Source organism: Triturus cristatus, chromosome 4_2 (assembly GCF_964204655.1).
Source record: "Triturus cristatus chromosome 4_2, aTriCri1.1, whole genome shotgun sequence".
NCBI classification, from domain to species: Eukaryota; Metazoa; Chordata; class Amphibia; order Caudata; family Salamandridae; genus Triturus; species Triturus cristatus.
In genome coordinates this window covers 307416819-307436140 of record NC_140586.1, presented here as the reverse complement: position 1 = coordinate 307436140, position 19322 = coordinate 307416819, and the positions used below count along the sequence as shown (strand labels likewise).

Sequence of the window (19322 nt, the reverse complement as noted above, 5' to 3'; positions counted from 1 at the left end):
TCAAAGTCAACAGCGGGCCCATTGACACAGCGGATGTCGACGTTGTCGCCGTCGCTGTAGACGGCAAATAAATCACCTCAGGTCTACTGACAGAGATAGCTCACAGGAGTTAGAGAAGCAGAGACCAGAGCAGAATATCATTTTAAAGTTCCTTCTACCTGCTTTCAGTGGCGTTTCTCCTCAGATTTTTCCTGCTCCTGTGACTTGGATCTCTTGGAGTCCCCTTGGTGAGAAGAGGAGCTGCCTTCTTTTCCTGGAGTAAGAATGGGGCTTTTCCACAGAGTCAGATTCAGAAACCGCTTTTTTCTTCTGGAGCCAGAGGAGCAGTCTTCCTTCCCTATCCTTGAGGGTCCTGGCTGAGAAGGTTCAGCAGTATTTGCGTTCCCTGGGCTTATGGTCAGGGTAACAGCAACAGAGACATTGCTTGTGGGGATCTTCTGAGAAAAGTCTAGATTTTCCACAAGTTTTACAGGGCCTAAACAACCTTTTTTTATTTGGCATTGTGAAAGTCACAGAAAGTAATACCTTGACCTGGAAGCTGGAGGTCAAAGGTTGAAAAAGCCTACTGTCACTGAGCAGAGCTCAGAGAGACTCCCAATCACACGGCCTGCAGTAAGAAATCTGAGGTGTGGTGGATCTGTGGAGAGGGTTACTCTGAGGTCTCTGCTGTGATTGGCTGAACTTTGGATGTCATAAAATGATGTTGATCGAGTGCTCAATTGAAATTTTCTCTATATGAAGGTCTATGTAATGTATTCAGTACTACTATTTCTACTGTTACTGTGGGACTCCCGCCATATATATATATATATTTTTCTTCATTCAGGCATTAATACCCCCACTTTTTGCCCAGAGTCAGTGTGTTCAGACTATAGTTCACTGGGATCCTGCTAATCAGGACCCCAATGACAGTGATCTCTCCTCTAAATCTACTGGTAAGTACTTTGTACATCCGACAATTGGAGTGCCATTATAAGTCCCTAGCATATGGTACTAAGGTGCCCACTGCATTGGTACACCAAGGGTCTCCTATGGGCTGCAGTATGTATTGTTCCAGCCATAGGAACCCATGCAAACTGTCTGCCAAGCTGCCATTGCAGTCTGCGTGACAGGGTGCATACAATACCTACCGGTGTAGCCTTACAGGGTCTGACTAACAGCCCGCGCTGCTGCCGACCCTAGACAGTGTTCTACCCCCCCCTGTTGATGAGCTTCACTTGAGCAGGAGAAGCTGAACAAAGGATTTACTGTGAAGAAGATGTGTGATCACCTCGCCTTTAGAATTGGGTAGGGTGGGGGCGTTTCCGAGCACCACCAGATCGCATTGAAGAACGAGTTACTTACCTTCGGTAACAATGTATCTGGTAGAGACACAGTCCCCCCCCCCCCTCCCCGACCGGGGAAGGGGAGACTGAGCCGCCGTGATACAGGCAGTGATACTGACCACCACATTAATGTAGCAAAAGGGGCCAGTAACACTCAGACATCGAATGTCTGAAAAAGTTTATACAGGATGATGCCAGAGACCATCCGGAGACAGAATACGTCCACTGAAAGCACAACAGAGGCCAGGAAGAGAACACCTGAGCTGTGTCCGGCATCAAACAGAAGAACTGGAGTTCTGGCCGGAAAAAGGCAGAGGGACACAAGTTAATACGCAGCAGAGATCCACCCTGGCAAAAACTCCACTGCCCTTAGGCAAACCCCAGACAGGATGCGCCCAAGTCTTTCCCAACACCAGAGAAGCAGACAACACCACAGGAAGATAACGCAGTCAAGATATTGGCTCAAGAAATACTACGGGTCCCACATGGTAGCGCACACACCTAGTGTGGACCCACATGTGGTGCCCACCTAGAACACAGAAAGAAGTTGAGCCAAAGCGGAGACTCAAACCTGGCTAGTTCTGGTCTAAAGTCTGAAGCACTGGCCATAATGCCACAAAGAACTGATCTGGAACTGAACAAAGCGCCCATACAGACGCGTATTCATGCCCAGGACAGCCAACAGTGCCATGGGCATAAGAGGGCGGAAAGATAAACCAAATGCAAGGCAGGAGAACTTGAAACCCTCAGGGTGAGCCGGACACGGCAGAACCCCAACAATACACCGGAGCAGGCTGCGTCCACAGACGCATGAGTGCAATGGGACAACCGTAGGCAGCAACACAGAAGCTCCAGGAGACAGAGGAGGCATTCCACCCCAGCAGGAAGAAGGGAATGAAAGGAGAGGCCTACAGCCTAGCCCAAAGGAAAAGTCCCCAGAAGGACATAAAAGAAACTAAAAGAACTCCACGGTAGACTCCGAAACTACCTGGCAAGGAAGTGCAGCTGTATAATAGCGAACGAATACCCCACATAGGGTATGTCACACCCCTATAAAAAGCAAGGGACACCCCTTGAGACAAGCTCATACACAGGGGTAAAAAAAAACCCTATTAACAGCTGGCCCAGCTGAACCAAAGGAAGGAAAAACACGGCTTTACAGCCATGCAGGCTGTCTGGGAAATAATGTCTTGAACCCAGAGACGGAAATCATAAAAGCAGTGACAATACTGTGGACGAAAACACAAGTCCACCTAGAGGACTAAAAACTTGGCAGTCATGGAAAACCAGATAAGAGGCGCCGGACCGCGAAGTCGGCACGCTCTTCAAACAGATTGACCCCATCAAAGGGCAGATCCCCAAGTCGCTCGCGAACATTCTTGGGGAAACTGCCATCGCGTAGCCATGCATGGCGACGCAGAGCAACTGACCTAGCCATAGCTCGCCCAAGGAGTTAGTGGTGTCCATGGCCGACCGGATGGAAAACTGCGCCATGTCGCGGCCATACGGAATAAGCCGGGCCAGCTCAGCACGAGGGCCCTCTGGCAAAGAGGAAAGGAGTTGCTCAACTGAGTCCCAAAGGGCAAAAGTAGCCCGAGCAAACACGCAGGCCGTGTTCAGGGACCGAAGGCCTCAGGTGGTGGACGCAAAGACATTGTGGCCACACGACTCCAACCACACAGACCTCCGAGTGGGTGGAAGCAACGGAGGAGGAGAGGAAGGGAGCGCTGCCTGGACCACAAGTCCTTGAGCCCTAGGATGGAGGGACAAACAGGCAGGGTTATCTGGAGCCAGCCGATGGCGATGTGCAATAGCACGACCCACGGGGTCCCCCGATGAGGGCCTGGCCCAAGTCCCCAGAAGGACATCATGCAATGACACACCAAAAGCCTACAAGGGCTCCACTTCAACCATGCCCCGGTGGAGAAGATCCGAAGGCAGGGAGACAGAGGGCGGCTGCATCTGCAAGATATCCGCAGCCCGGTGAACCACCCTCGCAAACACTGCGCTAGCCTCCGTGCCCAACCGAGGTGGATACAGCAAGTCCTCCGTTGGGGATGGCTGTAGGCTAATCTGTCCACCAAACGACAGAGGCACCGCAGAATGATGAGCCAGCCACTGGCTCATAGGCCCCTGTTCCGTGGAGCAGTGAAAAAACCCTGGGGGTGGAGAACCCACTGGGGTCACTTCGTCTACCAGCAGAGGAACAGACGTCGAGACGGCGTCGGATCGACATCGACAATACCCGAAGAGAACTCGTCTGCCTGGCGTTGGACTGGCATTGACTCGACCTCCACCAAGGTAGGAACCTGCGGGAAGGAATAATGTAGAGCGCTGCGCCCGCATCCAGCGATGACGCAGGGAGCCCCGCAGGGCTGTGCGAAGATGCTGCAGGAGGGCTACATGTCAGAGTGGGATGCCCATCCGGGCTGTGAACCAACGTCGCAGCAACCCCGGAACCGGGGTCAGGGCACTCGGTCGCCGCCCCGTGGGCTAACCTGCCGGCGAACCCCCAACCCTACCCCCACTGTGGGGCCCGAAGGCGCACCAGGGAGAGGGGGTGACCCAAAGATGGCCTGCAGAGCCCTGGAATAGGCCTCAATCTGAGTCTGAGTCTCCCTATCACCGGGAAACAGTGGGTAGGCGGGGCAGACTCCTGAGGCCCGTGTCCGATGAAGACCGGGAGCAGTGGGCCCCGACGTGCTTGCCCAAAGCCGGCGACCTCCGCGACCTCTTCCGGTGCTTACCTGAGGCAGGTTAGCGACGTCCACAGGAACGACTCTGGGGCCTGCCCCGAACAGGAACCTCAGCGTGGGAAGAAGAACTGTGCTGTTTGGCCCCTTCCGCTGGAGACGGAGGCCGGCGTTTCTTGGATTCTGACAGGGACAACCGGGCGGACATCAATTTCATCTGTCGTTCCCGCAGGGACTTTGGCTTCAGCTGCCGGTAGGCGCTGCACTCGGCGGAGTCGTGGTGCTCGCTTAAGCACCACATAGAGATCTCGTGTGGGTCTGTCGAAGACATCTGCCGCGAACAGGACACACACAACTTGAAGCCCGCAGGCATTGGCACACTGTTCCAGATGCAAAAAGGCTGCTCCATTGACGTCACTTCCGTAGACAGAGTCATGACTGCGCCGGACGAAGCCGTGCTCTGGCGCGCAGAGGTACTGCTGGGGAAAAGGTTTTCCGGATCCAGTCTGAAACCTGGGGATATTCTAAGTTAAGGAATCTGCGGCTAGATGTCTATCAGATGAGCACATTTGGTGCCCACCATGTATAAACTAGTTTTGACCAGTTCAGGAGCCTCTTGGTTGCACTCTGGTGTGAAACTAAAAGGAAAGAGGAGTGTCCACCTCCCGTCTAGCTCCTTCCTAGGGAGGTGCCCAGAGCTCCTCCAGGAGGCCACTTGATTCTGCCATGTTGAATCTTGACCCCTGGGAGCATCTGACTGGCTAGGACAACTGAGTAGTGTACCCGACTCCCTCTGATAGGTTGGTCACCAGAGAATAGGTCCTTCCCCTTTTTAGGGTTACTTAAGGACTCGTCCTGACAACAACTTCTGGAATTGACTGCCTGTCGCTGAAGATTGTTTAAAGACTCTTCTGCCGGTGGACACGGGAACTCTGCTGTTCTTTAATCCAGTACACATGACAAGACTGCTCCCGGAAGGAAGAGTCCTGCTGCATCTCCGTCCCTGTGCTTTTCCAAAGATCTGGAACTCGATGCTGTGCATCCTCTGAGTCACCAAGGACTCATCCTAGCTTGAAGGAATCTCCCTTGAAGTGAAGGAGTCACTTCCCTGCATCTCCAGGCACCTCAAAGTCCGATTTGCTAATCCTGTTGTCCCATGGCCATCGAGCGGCTCTGCAACACTGGTGGTGGTTTGTTGGTTCTCTAGAGGCCTGACCAGTCTTCCCTGCAAGTTGGGAGACTGTAATCCCTCTCCAGCCAACGTTGACCGACTCCCTGTGCACTGGGTCTGTTGGTGTTACCATGGCCGGTTGGCTTCTTCCACCGAAGATCTTCAAGCTTCAAGTAGCTCCAGCCTCCAGCAGTGCACAACTCCAAGCATGTCATTCTGCCTGCATCCTTTTCATCGTGGGACTTAGTTTCCTGTGTGCTGAGGTGACTTCATTGCGACCTCCTGTGCCTGCTGCATGAGGGTCCTCGAGGGGGCTCAATCGATTCCTTCTGGCTGTCCTGGGTGCGGAGGGCCAAATGTAGCCATTTTATAATTCGAACTTCTAAGGACGTGAACAATAGTTTCCTGAAAGGAAATCTTTCTGCTTGTACTGTGGTGGTAGAGTGTGTAGATGTGGCTACAAAGTATAATGTATCTGGGTCTATGTAAATCCTCTTCTGATTAATGTACTAACTCTGGCAATGTAGTTGATGGAATCCTGGCTCATTTCTTGCCTCAAAATCCTTCATTAGAGATCTTCAGGGGTTGTTGTTCTGAGTCTTTTTGAGGTCCGAGCATATTCTCATGAAGGCACAATTTTCTTTTTGTGCCAATCTAGTTTTTGAGGCGATTCTCTTTGAGGTTAATGTTGCTGCTGAAGTAGGCCCTCTGATTGCTGACTTAGTGCCTTGGAGTCAGTGGTCTTTTCAAAGCTGATCAGCTTTTTGGTGGAATTCTTCTTAGGTATCCTTCTCTAAGGTTTGTGTAAGCTTTGTTCTGTCTTTCAATTTAGATGGACCCACAGTCCTTTGCTACAAAGTCTCTTGAAGGGTATTCCTGTGCCAGTGAAATTGCAATGCAGAGCATATCGTACCTGACATAGTATGGGTTGAAGGATACCACATTCAGGTCAATAATCCTAGATGGGCTAAATTTTTCTGCTCCCAATTCAGCTCAATCTTGAAACTCTTCATAAGCACCCTATAGGGAGCTTCTCTTATCAATCCTAGAGTAATAAGACCAACACTTATTACGTTTTTGTAAGATGGTCTTCTTTGATCTAAAATACTTACTCGTCCAACAGATTCGTCACGATCTCTTGGAAGACATAGGTTGTAGATCCTATACAACTGGAAATAGAAAATGTGGTTCGGCATGACAGACAATTCCCAAAACAACTTACTCTTCATATTCCACTCCTATCAGAATTATTCTCATATTATTTGAAAACTTGAAGGTGAGTACTGGACCTGCAGTGTATACCACTACACTATATATGATTTGTGTTTATTTCTTTTTGATATTTCACTGAAGCTCCAAATAAGGAAAAGTTCCCAGACACAGTACTGGCTCACTGCACTTTTTCTTCATCTAACACCGATTACACTCCTCCAAACCAGATGGCAAACAAAAAAACCAAAAAAACAACTAAAGGTGGAGTCTGTCTCAGAAGGCAATGTGGGTTTTCATGAGGTGTGATCACAAGTTGTAACATACATGCTCACTACTGAAAGAGTTTGAAGAAAAGTAAATTGCACTATTCCAAATCAGACATAAGATGGCAGAAGAGCAAACAGCATGTGACTGACAACAACAATGGATTGCAGACACACTTTTCCCACCCCTCACTAGGATCAAGTTGCTGCCTCAGAGTTGATTGGTTTGAGAGCACAGAAAAGTATCCTTCACCAAGCTAATCCGTTTCTGCCTAGGCCTGGCAAAATCAAGCCTTGTCAAGAGTTTACAAACATGCTGTCTCACCTGCTGTCTGTTGCTCTGGCAGGCAGCACTGAGGTGTTTAAACCACAGCATTGCGTTCATTCGATTCCCTGCCTGGAACTTGTAGGAGTTTCCTGGATGATGAAAAAAAACAGCCATGTTGGAATAGAATAAAGAGTATGTTAGGTAGGACAGATGAGGGGAAGAAAGACCATTTGTGAAGAGGAACAGAGAAGGAACATGAGGGGAAAGACGGAAAAGAGCAGTTATTTCAAAAAGTTCAAGAAGAATGAATTAATAGCCTCTTGAAACGTTATTTCTGGTGGATCCTTGCATGTAGCCAGGTTCTGAGCTGGGATGGTGCAGTGAGCTAAAAAACGGTGATGGATTAAAACCATGATCTCTTGACTTGGTAAGAGTATTCTGCATCATTCAGAAACTCTGTCCATCACCACCCCCTTTTTCCCAAACGGATCCTCTACAAAACCACAAAATATTCACCTTTTGAAAACCCCTGTGTGTCAAGCTGTATCAGGACATTTATTCTGCAATACCTCCTGTTAGACCTTGCACCTTGGCGTGGGTCTCCCTTCCATTTTTCGCAGTTGCCTCATGTATTTTTGCTGATGTTAGTTGCTCAGGGCACTGTGCCACTGCTTTCCAGTGCCACAGTGCAAGTGCTCCCTATTGTAAATTGATGTATGATTTTTGATTCCATGATTGGTTGGTGGTTTACCTGTCAGACCCTAGTACAGTGCACCAGGTGTGCCCAGGGCTTGTAAATCCAAATGCTGCTGGTGGGCTTGCAGCACTCTTTGTGCCACCCACAGAAGCAGCCTGTAAAAGTGTGTCTAAGGCCTGCCATTGCAGAGCCTGCGTGCAGTCTGATGCTGTCATGCTGACTGGGCAAGTGCACCCACTTGCCAGTCCCTAAACCTTCCCTTTTCTTCATATCAGACACCTCTATGGTAGGCCCAAGGGCAGGTTGCATTGTAAGGATAAGGTAGGACATGCCCTGGTGTTTGTGGCATGTTCTACTAGTGAATTACAGCCATTTTCGTTTTTCACTATTGCAAGGCTACCTGTTCTCCATAGGCCAGAATGGGCAGTTTGGTTACTACATTTTATAATCCTAACTGACTCAGAGAACATGGTAGAAATTCGAATTTAGTATGCCTGAACTCAGGATGATAAAATACATCTTTTAGTGAAGTTGGTTTTAACATTCTGTGTTTGAAAATGACACTTTTAGAAAGCAGGCTTTTTCTTGTCTAACCATTCAAACCTGCCTCTGCTAGGCTGTGTATTCCTTTGTCTGGTTTTCTTTGAGTAACAAGGCTGGGGAATTCCAGGAGACAGGGTGAGGTGTCCCAGTGATGAATAAAGAGATCTGCATCTAGATGGGTGGGAGGAGCTGCACCTGGGACCTGAATAGGGCTGTGCCTGCCTTCCACGATGCTGGCTCCACCTCCTGGGGAGCGGCTGATGTCTCTGCCCTGCACAGTGAATGAAGAGAAGGAATCCTGTCAACAAAGTGCACCAGGGCTGTACTTGCCTTCCACAATGCTGGCTCTACCTCATGTGGGGCGTCTAATGTTTCTGCCCTACACTGTGAAAGGAAAGGAGAAGTCTGGTAAACAGAGTGCCCAGGAACTGGTTTGGACTGGGCAAAGGCGCCTCTGCCCTCAGAGGACAAAGGATTTTGGGGTATAAGTATTGGGACCCTGATCCCAAGAATTTAGATCACTTTGGGAAACAAGAAGAAACTCTACTGAGGAGAGGAACCAAGAAGAAACTGAGGAGGGACTATCCCTGAAACTGGGGGATTGGACTGCAGGGGTTGCCTACTGCCAAAGAGAGGAGAAAGGAACTTTGTGTGTACTTTTGCTCAACTTGTGAAGGATCTCCAAGGGCTTGGAATAGAGCTTGCCGCATGCTGAAGTCTCAGGAACAACAGACTTCACCCCCCAGCTCCCCAGACTTCTTTGGAAGTGCCTGCTGCTGTTGTTGGGCCTTCTGAGGGACTGCGTGCCGCAAGGAGCTGGAAGCACGACTCAAGAAGGGGAAGCGTGCCGCCGTCGGAGCTGTTGTCGTCGCATCGCGTAAAGTGTGTCGCCGCTGTAGCATCGCATCGAGCGGAAGCGTCTTGCATCATCCAGGAAGTGTCTCGCAACGCCGAAGAAACTGGTCGCCATCACAGCCATCGTAGCTGACGCATTGCACCGCATCAAGAAAAGCGCCTCGCATCCACGGAGAAGCGTGCCGCCGTCGGAGCTGCTGTCGTCGCATCGCATAAAGGGGTATCGCCGCTGCAACATCGCATCTGGCAGAAGCGTCTCGCAACGTCGGAGGAGAGTGTCGTTGCCAAGGCCGCTGTCGTCACATCGCGTAAAGTGCGTCTCCGCCGCAGCTGAAGCATCATGTCTTCTCGCAACATCGGAGAAGCGTGCCGCATCTGGATGATCTTCACGTCTTTATTTCTTTGCACCAAAAACTTCATCGCATCAACATCGTTGCAACACTTTTGTTGCCCTGCATGTTGCATCTAAAAGGTACATTGACTTAAAGTGTCGCATTTAAGAACTAAAGAGAACTAAGCAAAATTCTACCATCTAAAGTAACAGTATTGTGCATTTTTGTCGTTTAATGGTCTTGTGGTAAAACTATATAAATACTTATTTTTGATATAAAACCTGTGTGGTGTCCGTCTGTAGTGTTGTCACTTGGTTACTGTATGTGTTCACAAATGCTTTACACACTGCCTCTGAGATAAGCCTGTCTGCTCGTGCCAAGCTACCAAGGGGGTGAGAGCAGGGGTTATTTTAGGAGTGTACCCCCTTACCCTGACTAGAGGAGGAGGTCCCTATTTGTCACAAGTGCATACCTGTGCCAACTAGAGACCCCCAAGTCTAACACCTCCCATCCACCAACAGATGTTGCCATGGAATTCCATGGAGGCTCCACTTCGCCTCGGAAAAGCAAGACATGTAGTCCTGTAGGCAAGACATATAGTCACACTAACACAGAGGGACTGACTAGTTTTGTGATGCAGAAAGAGTATGGCTATAGCTTGGAACCTTATAACTTATTTGAAGACCACTCCACAGAATAGTGAGGTGGGTGAGTAGTGAGGAATCTGGTGAATATTCAGCAGAAAGAGCGCTACAAACATTGTTTTGATGGATACTTCTAACTCAAGATTCATCACTTTCGAATCAGTACCCTCCCAAAAGTGGTGGGTGTGAGGGGTGAACTTTACTCCTGGACGTCCTGTAGGAACAAGCAGCAAGATGCTCAATGCAGAACAGAGTTGATACAGTAGTGCCTAGTTAAGATATGGGCACATGCCCATGTAGCAGGTTAGTAGATGTCAGACACAGACTCTTCTAACCAGGGCTGTAATCACAGCTTTCACCTTGGCGGAATGAGCTTGAAGGCTGTCTGGAGGATTCTTTTTGGCTACAGCCTAGCGCAACTCAATACAAAGGACGATGTTATTCGATAATACCCACTTCCATACTGCCTTTGCATTGTTTGCACCAGCAAAGTCAACAAGTTGATTGTCTACCCGCTGTTCCATTGACCCGTCTATGTAGAAACTAAGTGCCAACTAGGATCCAACCGATCTATCCTCTCCTCCTTAGAGGCATGTGGCAGAGAGGACGAGGGGAGCAGGATGGACTATTCCACATGAAAAGGAGACACCACCTTTGGCAGAAAACATACTCGTCTCAGATGTACCAATTTGTCAGGGGCATAGGTTGTATGGACAGCTAAACAGACAATACCTGAAATTCAGAGATGTGATCTGCAGAAGCAACGACAATGAGAAAAAAAGTCTAGAGGCCAAAAGCCTCAAAGTGCAACTGTGTATAGGATCAAATAGTGCACAAATCATAAAGGTAAGGAGCAAATACCTTTTAGGGATTGATTAGCAACGTCACTTGAATAAAAAGGGCTGACCAGGCAAACGAAGAAAGGACTGAAGGGCCAATAAGTAACTATTAACTACGTCGACAACAAAGCATTGCTGGGAAAGAGTGAAAACAAACAAAAGAACATCAAACAATGTGGCTTAAAGAGGACCAACGTGGCTGTCCTTGCACCAGGTGATGAATTTAGACCAGCGGACAGAGTAGCTGGATTCATTGACGGGTACTGAGCTGCCAAATAGTCCATCCATCTCTTCTAGAGGGAAGTCAGATCCACTCAGATGGTTCCACTAGATGTTCACAGACAGAGGTGCAGGTTGTGGAACTTTAGAGGAAGGAATCTGGCCTCCTGTTGAGATTGCGGATCCTCCTTAAGATGCAGCCAAAGTGGAAGGGAGATGCTCAGATCCAGCAGGACTGGATATCAGACTCTCCTAGCACAATCTGGGCATACCAAGAAGACTTGGTCCTTGTCCCTCCAGACATTTTTCGTGACCCCCAGGGATAAGGGGCAGAGGAAGAAACACAAAGAAGGACAGAGTGGAATGTGTCTCCTACACAACCTCGAGGAGGGATTGTAGGAGAGTAGGGTCTGCTTTCTATGTTCACCCCCACTTTTTGCTTTTGCTTTACTGGTTTTCGACTTAGATGTGGCTGTGGGCCTGCTAATCAGACCACAGCCCTGATGTTCTCTCTAAATTGATACTATGTACTTTAGGTGCATAACCCATTTGGATAGGATCACCTTATTGGCCCCTGTACAGTGTACCTTAGGTACCCAGGGCAGAGGTGTACCCTAGGCCTACCAGGGGCTGCAGCATGTATTATGCCACCCCTGGCCTGGCCTTCCATTATGACACAACTGGCTGATCACTCAGCTGGGGCAAGGACGTGTAATCACTCCTTGCTTAGGTGTAGTATTCCTATACCTATCTTACATATAGACACATGTGTACCCATCAGCCACTCCTATGGCAGGCCTTAACAATCCTGGAGGCAGAGTGCTTGGTAACATGTGAGATGGTGCTCTAGCATGAGCTGAGCCTGTCTGCAGCTTTCGGAACCATGTCCTTATAGCTGTTCTATGATATAGCCTACCATATACTCTTAAAGTGCCTTATAATCTTAAACGGTTATGGTAACTATGGTTTGGCTTTATCAAAACATGTCGTGTAAGGTGTCTAACACTTTGGAATAATACCCCCATCCCATTTCTGGGGATGAGGATATTATCCCTCCCTTCTAGAGGGAGAAGACATGTTGTAACCTACTTACCCGGTTAAAGTTAACCAGAGCCCCAGCATCACAAAATGGATGCTGCTGCCACGACACAAGTCTGACCTCCTGCTGCTAGGAGTGATCCCGGCAAGGGAGGCTTAGACAATAGGTTTCCTGCCTTGGGAGGTGCGAGAACCACCCCAGACAGGCCTTAGTGTATTGGGGTAGGGAGGGATGAATGAAACGAGACACTGCCTGGGGCACACAAGGTGCTCCATGCATAGTCCAGTTCAAACCGGTGCTGAGGCACTCCAGCCCCAGTCCTGGCGCGAAACTGGACAAAGGGAAGGGGGTGTAACCACCCCCCTCCCAGGTCCCACCCATAAGGCGTGACCTAGCAGGCAACCCAGCCCCCCAGATTAGTATAAGAGTGGTAGCTGGGCTCCAGGAGATTATCCTGAACCTGCAACTTGAACAGAAACTCTGGACATTCGACGAAAGAAGAAGACTGAAGAATCTCTCTTGTGGCCAAGGAGGGGCTACCCTGTGCAAACAGGCACCATCAAGAGACTACCCTTTGCTTTGCTGAAGTTCTACGAGGGACCGACTGCAGAGCCCGACCAGAGCCTTGACTTCCAGACTTCTCCGACCCTGATCCACATCCACAACCGAGCTGAGATCCGTGGAGGCGACGAGAGACGTGGGACCGGCTACCTGGGAAAAGTGGCGGGTATCTTCCAGCGCAGCTTCTGAGGCACCCTCGAAGTTGTGCACCGGGGATTGAGAAGCCCCAACCCCAAGCACCATCTGCACCGAAGATCAGCCCCCCACACTCCACGAGTCCTGCGTGGGGCCCTTCTGCATTTTCCTGCTTGCCGCGTCTGTCCGGTTGCTTGCCCGGTGGCTAGCGGCCTTTGTGACGACACACCTTTAAATCTTCACTGCTGGTTTGGCTCCTCCAGACTGGCTCCCGCTTCTTTGCAAAAGAGAAGCACCCCAGACCTTCCTGGTCTGCACCAGAAGCAAGTCCTCCGTTCTTCGTGGGTTCCGCTTGCCAAGGCTTGGTGAGTCCTAGTTCGACTTTGACGCCGCCGACAGCAAGAGCCTTCGTGGGACAGCTCGCCTCCTGGTCCTGGTCGTCCTCGACGTCTCCTGGTACCCGTGGCTGCAGCGACAAGCTTCCCCCTTCACCTGCAATCTTCACGACATCGCCTGGTTCCTTCCTGGTTCCACGTGGTCACTGGCTAGTGACCTTGACTCTGTCCCTTCTGCTTGCAGGTATCCTCTCTTCTTGATCCCAGCCTTGGGATCCACCGGACACTCTTCACTGACTGCCTGTCAGCAACTTTCCTTCAGGCATCCATAGAAGTCCACGACGAAACCCGACGCAAGTTCACACCTATGCACCCGCAGCCCGTGGGCTAGGTAACTTGGGTACTTCGGTGCTCACAAGGGTAGTGACTATCCTAGGGTCTAGTTTCCGAGTCTCGACTCTCTAGCGGCTTCAGAAGTGTCCTTAAACTGTTAATTTCTAACTGCTAGTAATTCTATCGACTTTTACGCGTGAGTGTTTCCACTCTGCACCTGAATCCCGTGGGCCTCCCACTTCCTAACTGTTGCTAGTGTAGTGTAGCCCCAGCGATTCCCTAGGCCTAGGCCTATTCTATTTCCGTGACAGCGGTCCTTATACCACTTCTTTAGTATATGGTTTGCGTGGCCCCTAGGGCCTAACTGTATTACTTACCTGTGTGACTTAATGTATGCTTGAATAAGACTGTGTTGTACTTACCTCTAATCTCAAAGAGTGCTGAGGGTTTGACTAGAATAAATACACTTTATTTTATATATATATCTGTTGTGGTGTCCTTTCATTTGGTATTCAAGGGATTATATATGGTATCACAGCTGGCTTCACATGCCATTCAGAGTTTAGCCTAAGACTGCTCTTGTCCATGCTACCACTAGGATAGCTGGTCTATAAGGTTGACTTTACAACCAATCACCATAAGGGTTGTTTGGACTGATATAAGGTGTACACTAGAACTAGTGACATCATACATCAGGCCAACTTCTCACATTGGTGAGCAGCGGTTGGGATCTGAGCTTGCTGTTGTAATACCATTGTAATCTTGAGATACTAAATTGAAAGATCACACAGATATTGTTTAGGTACATATAACATAGATTAGAATACTTAAGTCCTACTGGACTTAGTGGTTGTAGGTTGAAGGGAGTAACACACCCTGACTAAAACTACTAGAGAGGTTTAGTAGAAACAACTAGTGTAGGTAGGTGCACACACCACACCCTCACTAGATCATGTCTCTGGGAGGAGATCAAGGAGATGCTCTCTCAGGAGGGGCAGGTCTGAAGAAGACCCCCTCTAGATATGATACCCTAACTTTTCAGGAGATGACATAATTGTGTACCTCCAGAAAGTTAAAACAGGGTGCAAGCCCTACCCTCCTTCAGCTAGTACAACTCCTAGAGGAGTATGATACTCTTAGGGCCTCACAGGCCAGTACCCTAGGTACAAAGGAGGGTCTACCCACCACAGATGAGTCAGATGGGACTTCAGATTAAGAGGTAGACAGCCAGGGCCAAGTAGGAAGACTCAGCCAGGCTAACCTAAGCTTACATGGGAGTTTGCATGGGGTCCCCCCCATACAGACCCCCAAGTGGGCTTAACCAGAGAAGCAGGAGAGACAGATCTCCTTCAAGGGAATCCATCCACTCCCATGTCTCTAGCATCTCTAATGCCTCTTCTCACAGGGAAATGACTTCCCCCGAGAGAAAGGAGCATGAAGCCAGAATGAGGGAAGCTAATCTGAGGATTCAGAGGGAAGAACTTGCCCTTGCCAAAGAGAAGCTTGCTCTGGCTAGAGAGCAAAAGTTAAGTGGGTCAGAACCCACTGGTGGCAGCAATATCCCTAAGGATAGAGACAGGCACTATGATAATAGAAACCTGAGCAAGATTGTCCCTCCCTACAAGTGTGGGGATGACATCCACAAATGGATAACTGCTTTGGAGAGGGCTTGCAAAGTACAGCAGGTACCCCAAAGTCAGTGGGCAGCTATCTTGTGGCTCTCGTTCTCTGAGAAGGGTCGAGACAAGCTCCTCACAGTTAGTGATGAGGATGCAGACAATTACACTGTCCTGAAGAGTGCTCTAATTGATGGGTTTGGCCTAACCACTGAACAATACAGGTTGTTGTTCAGGGATACCCAGAAGACACAGGCTCAGGACTGGACTGACTTTGTAGATTGTGCCACTAAGGCTCTGGAAGGCTGGCTAGTGGGAAGTAAGGTTAAGGACTATACAGGATTGTATAATTTGATCATGAGAGAACAAATCCTTAACAACTGTCAAAACCAGCGACTGCATCAACACCTGATTGATTCTGATCTGACTTCTCCCCAAGAATTGAGAAAGAAGGCAGACAGATGGGTCAGGACTAGAGTTAAGCAGAAAAACCAGAACCAGGGCGGTGATCAGAAAAAGGCAGGCCAGAAGGGTAATGATCAGAAACAAAAAGACCAGAAGTCTTCACCAGGCCCCCAAAAGGCTCAGGGGGAGGGTGGTCCCAAAAAGGATAAAAAGAAAGATGGCCAAAAGAAACCATGGTGCAACTATTGTAAGTCCAACTCACATTGGTTTAGTGAGTGCACCAAAAAGGATAAGCCCCCAGCCACCATTGCCCCTAAGGCAACTGTACCCCCTAGTCCAGCTGTAAGTGGTGGTTCCCAGCAAAAGGGTGTAGTAGGGTTAACCCTGGGAACTGAGGAGGATTCTGGCCTAGTCAGAATACCTACTCAGGCTGTTCTGATCTGTGATGGGGACTTAGCTTTGTCCTCTACTGTAGGCCCCAGTAACCTGGGCAAGTACAGACACACTCCTTTTATCAACCAAAGAATGTCTCAGGCCTACAGGGACACTGGGGCTAGTGTCACAATGGTGACACCTGCCTTTGTGGACCCTGGACAGATCATACTAGGTGAGAATTACCTAGTGACCAACGCTAGCAATGCCACTACCTCCCATAGTGTGGCTATTGTTAACTTCTCCTGGGGAGGGGTAACTGGCCTCAAGAAAGTTGTTGTTAGTTCAGACCTTCCTGTAGAGTGTTTACTGGGCAATGATCTTGAAACTTCAGTTTGGTCTGAAGTGGAGTATAGGACCCATGCAGAAATGCTGGGGATAGATGCACATGTCCTTGCTGTGACCAGGTCACAGGCCAAAAAGTGCACCACTGAACAAGTGCTGGATCCTGAAACTATGGACCAGTCACAACCCAAGAGAAAGAGCAGTAGGGTTAAGGCTGTGCCTTCCCCCCTGCCTCAGGTGGTGGATCAGCCCTCCCAGGAGGATGATTCTGAGAGCCCTGAAGGAACTGTCCTAGAAGAACTTGAACCTGATCAGGTTGAGTTTCTTGGGACAGGGGGACCTTCAAGGGCAGATCTGAGGCAGGCTCAATTAGACTGCCCCTCTCTTGAACCCCTCAGACAGCAGGCTGCTGCTGAGGCTGCAGGGAATGCTCAAGGTACCCATAGAGTGTATAGGGATGAAGGGCTACTGTATTTAGAGGCTAGAGACCCCAAGCCTGGTGCATCCAGGAGGTTGGTCATACCACTGAAGTTCAGAGGCTTCCTTCTTACCTTGGCCCATGATATTTCCCTTGCAGGACACTTAGGGCAGGACAAGACTTGGGACAGGCTTGTCCCTCACTTTCACTGGCCCCATAAGTCAGAAGATACCAAGGAGTTTTGTCGCTCCTGTGTCACCTGCCAAGCTAGTGGCAAATCAGGTGGCACCACAAAGGCCCCCCTCATACCACTACCTGTGGTGGGGGTTCCCTTTGAAAGAGTGGGCATAGATATTGTAGGACCAATGGACCCACAAACAGCATTTGGGCACAGATTCATACTGGTGATAGTGAACCATGCCACCAGGTATCCAGAAGCTATTCCCCTGAGGACCACAACAGCTCCTGTTGTGGCAAGGGCCCTGCTTGGAGTATTCTCCAGAGTGGGCTTTCCAAAGGAGGTCATTTCTGACAGAGGTGCCAACTTCATGTCAGGATACTTGACTGCAATGTGGGAGGAGTGTGGTGTGAACTACAAGTTCACCACACCCTATCACCCACAGTGCAACGGGCTTGTTGAGAGATTCAACAAGACCCTAAAGGGGATGATAAAAGGTTTACCAGACAAGCTTAGGCGAAGATGGGACATCCTTTTACCCTGCCTTCTGTTTGCTTACAGAGAGGTCCCACAAAAGGGGGTTGGCTACAGCCCTTTTGAACTTTTGTTTGGGCATCCTGTAAGAGGACCCCTATGTTTAGTAAGGGAAGGATGGGAGAGACCTCTCAGACAACCCAAACTTGATATAGTGGATTATGTACTTGGTCTCCGCTCCAGGATGGCAGAGTATATGAAGAAGGCTTCTAAAAACCTTGAGGCAAGCCAAGAACTCCAAAAAGCTTCGCATGACCAAAAGGCTGTGCTGACTGTTTACCAGCCAGGGCAGAAAGTGTGGGTGTTGGAGCCAGTGGCCCCAGCAGCACTCCAAGACAAATGGTCTGGACCCCACACTATTGTTGAGAAAAAGGGAGAAGTCACCTACTTGGTGGACCTTGGGACTCCCAGAAGCCCCCGCAGGGTGCTTCATGTCAACAGATTGAAGGCATATGTTGACAGGGCAGACATGGGCTTACTCATGGCTACAGATGAGGGACAGGAGGAAGAGAGTGACCCTCTCCCAGACCTGTTGACTCAGAACCCTGATGATGGCTCAGTTGATGGTGTGGTCTTTTCTGACAGCCTCACTGTCCATCAGCAACAGGACTGCAGACAGGTTCTGCAATCCTACAGACATATGTTCTCTCTGACCCCAAGTCAGACAAACTGGTGCACCCATGAGGTGGACACTGGTGACAGTCTGCCTGTGAAGAGTAAAATCTACAGGCAACCTGACCATGTCAGGGACTGCATAAAAGTTGAGGTACAAAAGATGTTGGAGCTGGGAGTCATTGAACCTTCAGAGAGCCCTTGGGCTAGTCCTGTGGTCCTTGTGCCAAAACCTCACACCCAAGATGGTAAGAGAGAGATGAGGTTTTGCGTGGATTACAGAGGTCTCAATGCTGTCACTAGGACAGATGCCCACCCAATACCTAGGGCAGATATGCTCATTGACAGACTGGCAGCTGCTAAGTTTTTGAGGACATTTGACCTGACAGCAGGCTACTGGCAAATCAGACTAGCTGAGAATGCAAAGGCCAAAACTGCTTTCTCGACCCCAGGAGGACATTATCAATTTGTGGTAATGCCCTTTGGTTTGAAGAATGCACCTGCCACTTTCCAAAGGTTGGTGAATCAAGTCCTTACTGGGTTGGATGATTATTGTGCAGCTTATCTTGATGATATTGCTGTCTTTAGCTCCACCTGGGAGGATCACCTGGTCCACCTGAGGAATGTTTTAGAGGCCCTGCAAAAGGCAGGCCTCACTATCAAGGCCACTAAATGCCAGATAGGGCAGAGCAAGGTTGTATACCTGGGCACCTAGTTGGTGGGGGTCAGGTTCAACCACTGGAGAGCAAGATCCAGACCATAAAGGACTGGACTCCTCCAACTACCCAGACTCAGGTCAGAGCTTTCTTGGGCCTGACTGGGTACTACAGAAAGTTTAAGAACTATGGGTCCATTGTGACACCACTTAATGACTTGACCTCCAAGAAAATGCCAAAGAAAGTTCAGTGGACAGTAAGCTGTCAAAAAGCATTTGATGACCTGAAGCAGGCCATGTGCAGTGCACCTATTCTGAAAAGTCCAGACTACTCCAAAGAGTTCATTGTCCAGACAGATGCTTCTGAGTTAGGTGTGGGAGCTGTTCTTTCACAACTTAATATAGATGGTCAAGACCAGCCCATTGCTTTTATAAGTAGAAGGCTGACCCCTAGAGAGAAACGTTGGTCAGCTATTGAGAGGGAGGCCTTTGCTGTGGTTTGGGCCCTGAAGAAGCTAGGCCATACTTGTTTGGCACTCACTTCAAGATTCAGACAGACCATAAGCCCCTCTTGTGGCTAAATCAGATGAAGGGTGAAAATCCCAAACTTCTTAGGTGGTCCATTTCCCTACAGGGGATGGACTTCACAGTGGAACATAGACCTGGGACTGACCATGCCAATGCAGATGGACTCTCCAGATATTTCCACTTAGAACATGAAGA

General features: G+C 49.3%; 1 protein-coding gene across 7 annotated transcripts in view; it reads right to left on the bottom strand.

The window, feature by feature from the left end:
• RALGPS2 (Ral GEF with PH domain and SH3 binding motif 2) overlaps positions 1–19322 on the bottom strand; it is a 983056-nt gene that overhangs the window by 44966 nt on the left and 918768 nt on the right. For all 7 annotated transcript variants that reach the window (XM_085601623.1, XM_085601627.1, XM_085601625.1 and 4 more), the window contains one exon: positions 6990–7081. In XM_085601623.1, the coding sequence (XP_085457749.1) occupies positions 6990–7081 (92 nt within the window). The remainder of the gene's footprint in view (positions 1–6989; positions 7082–19322) is intronic.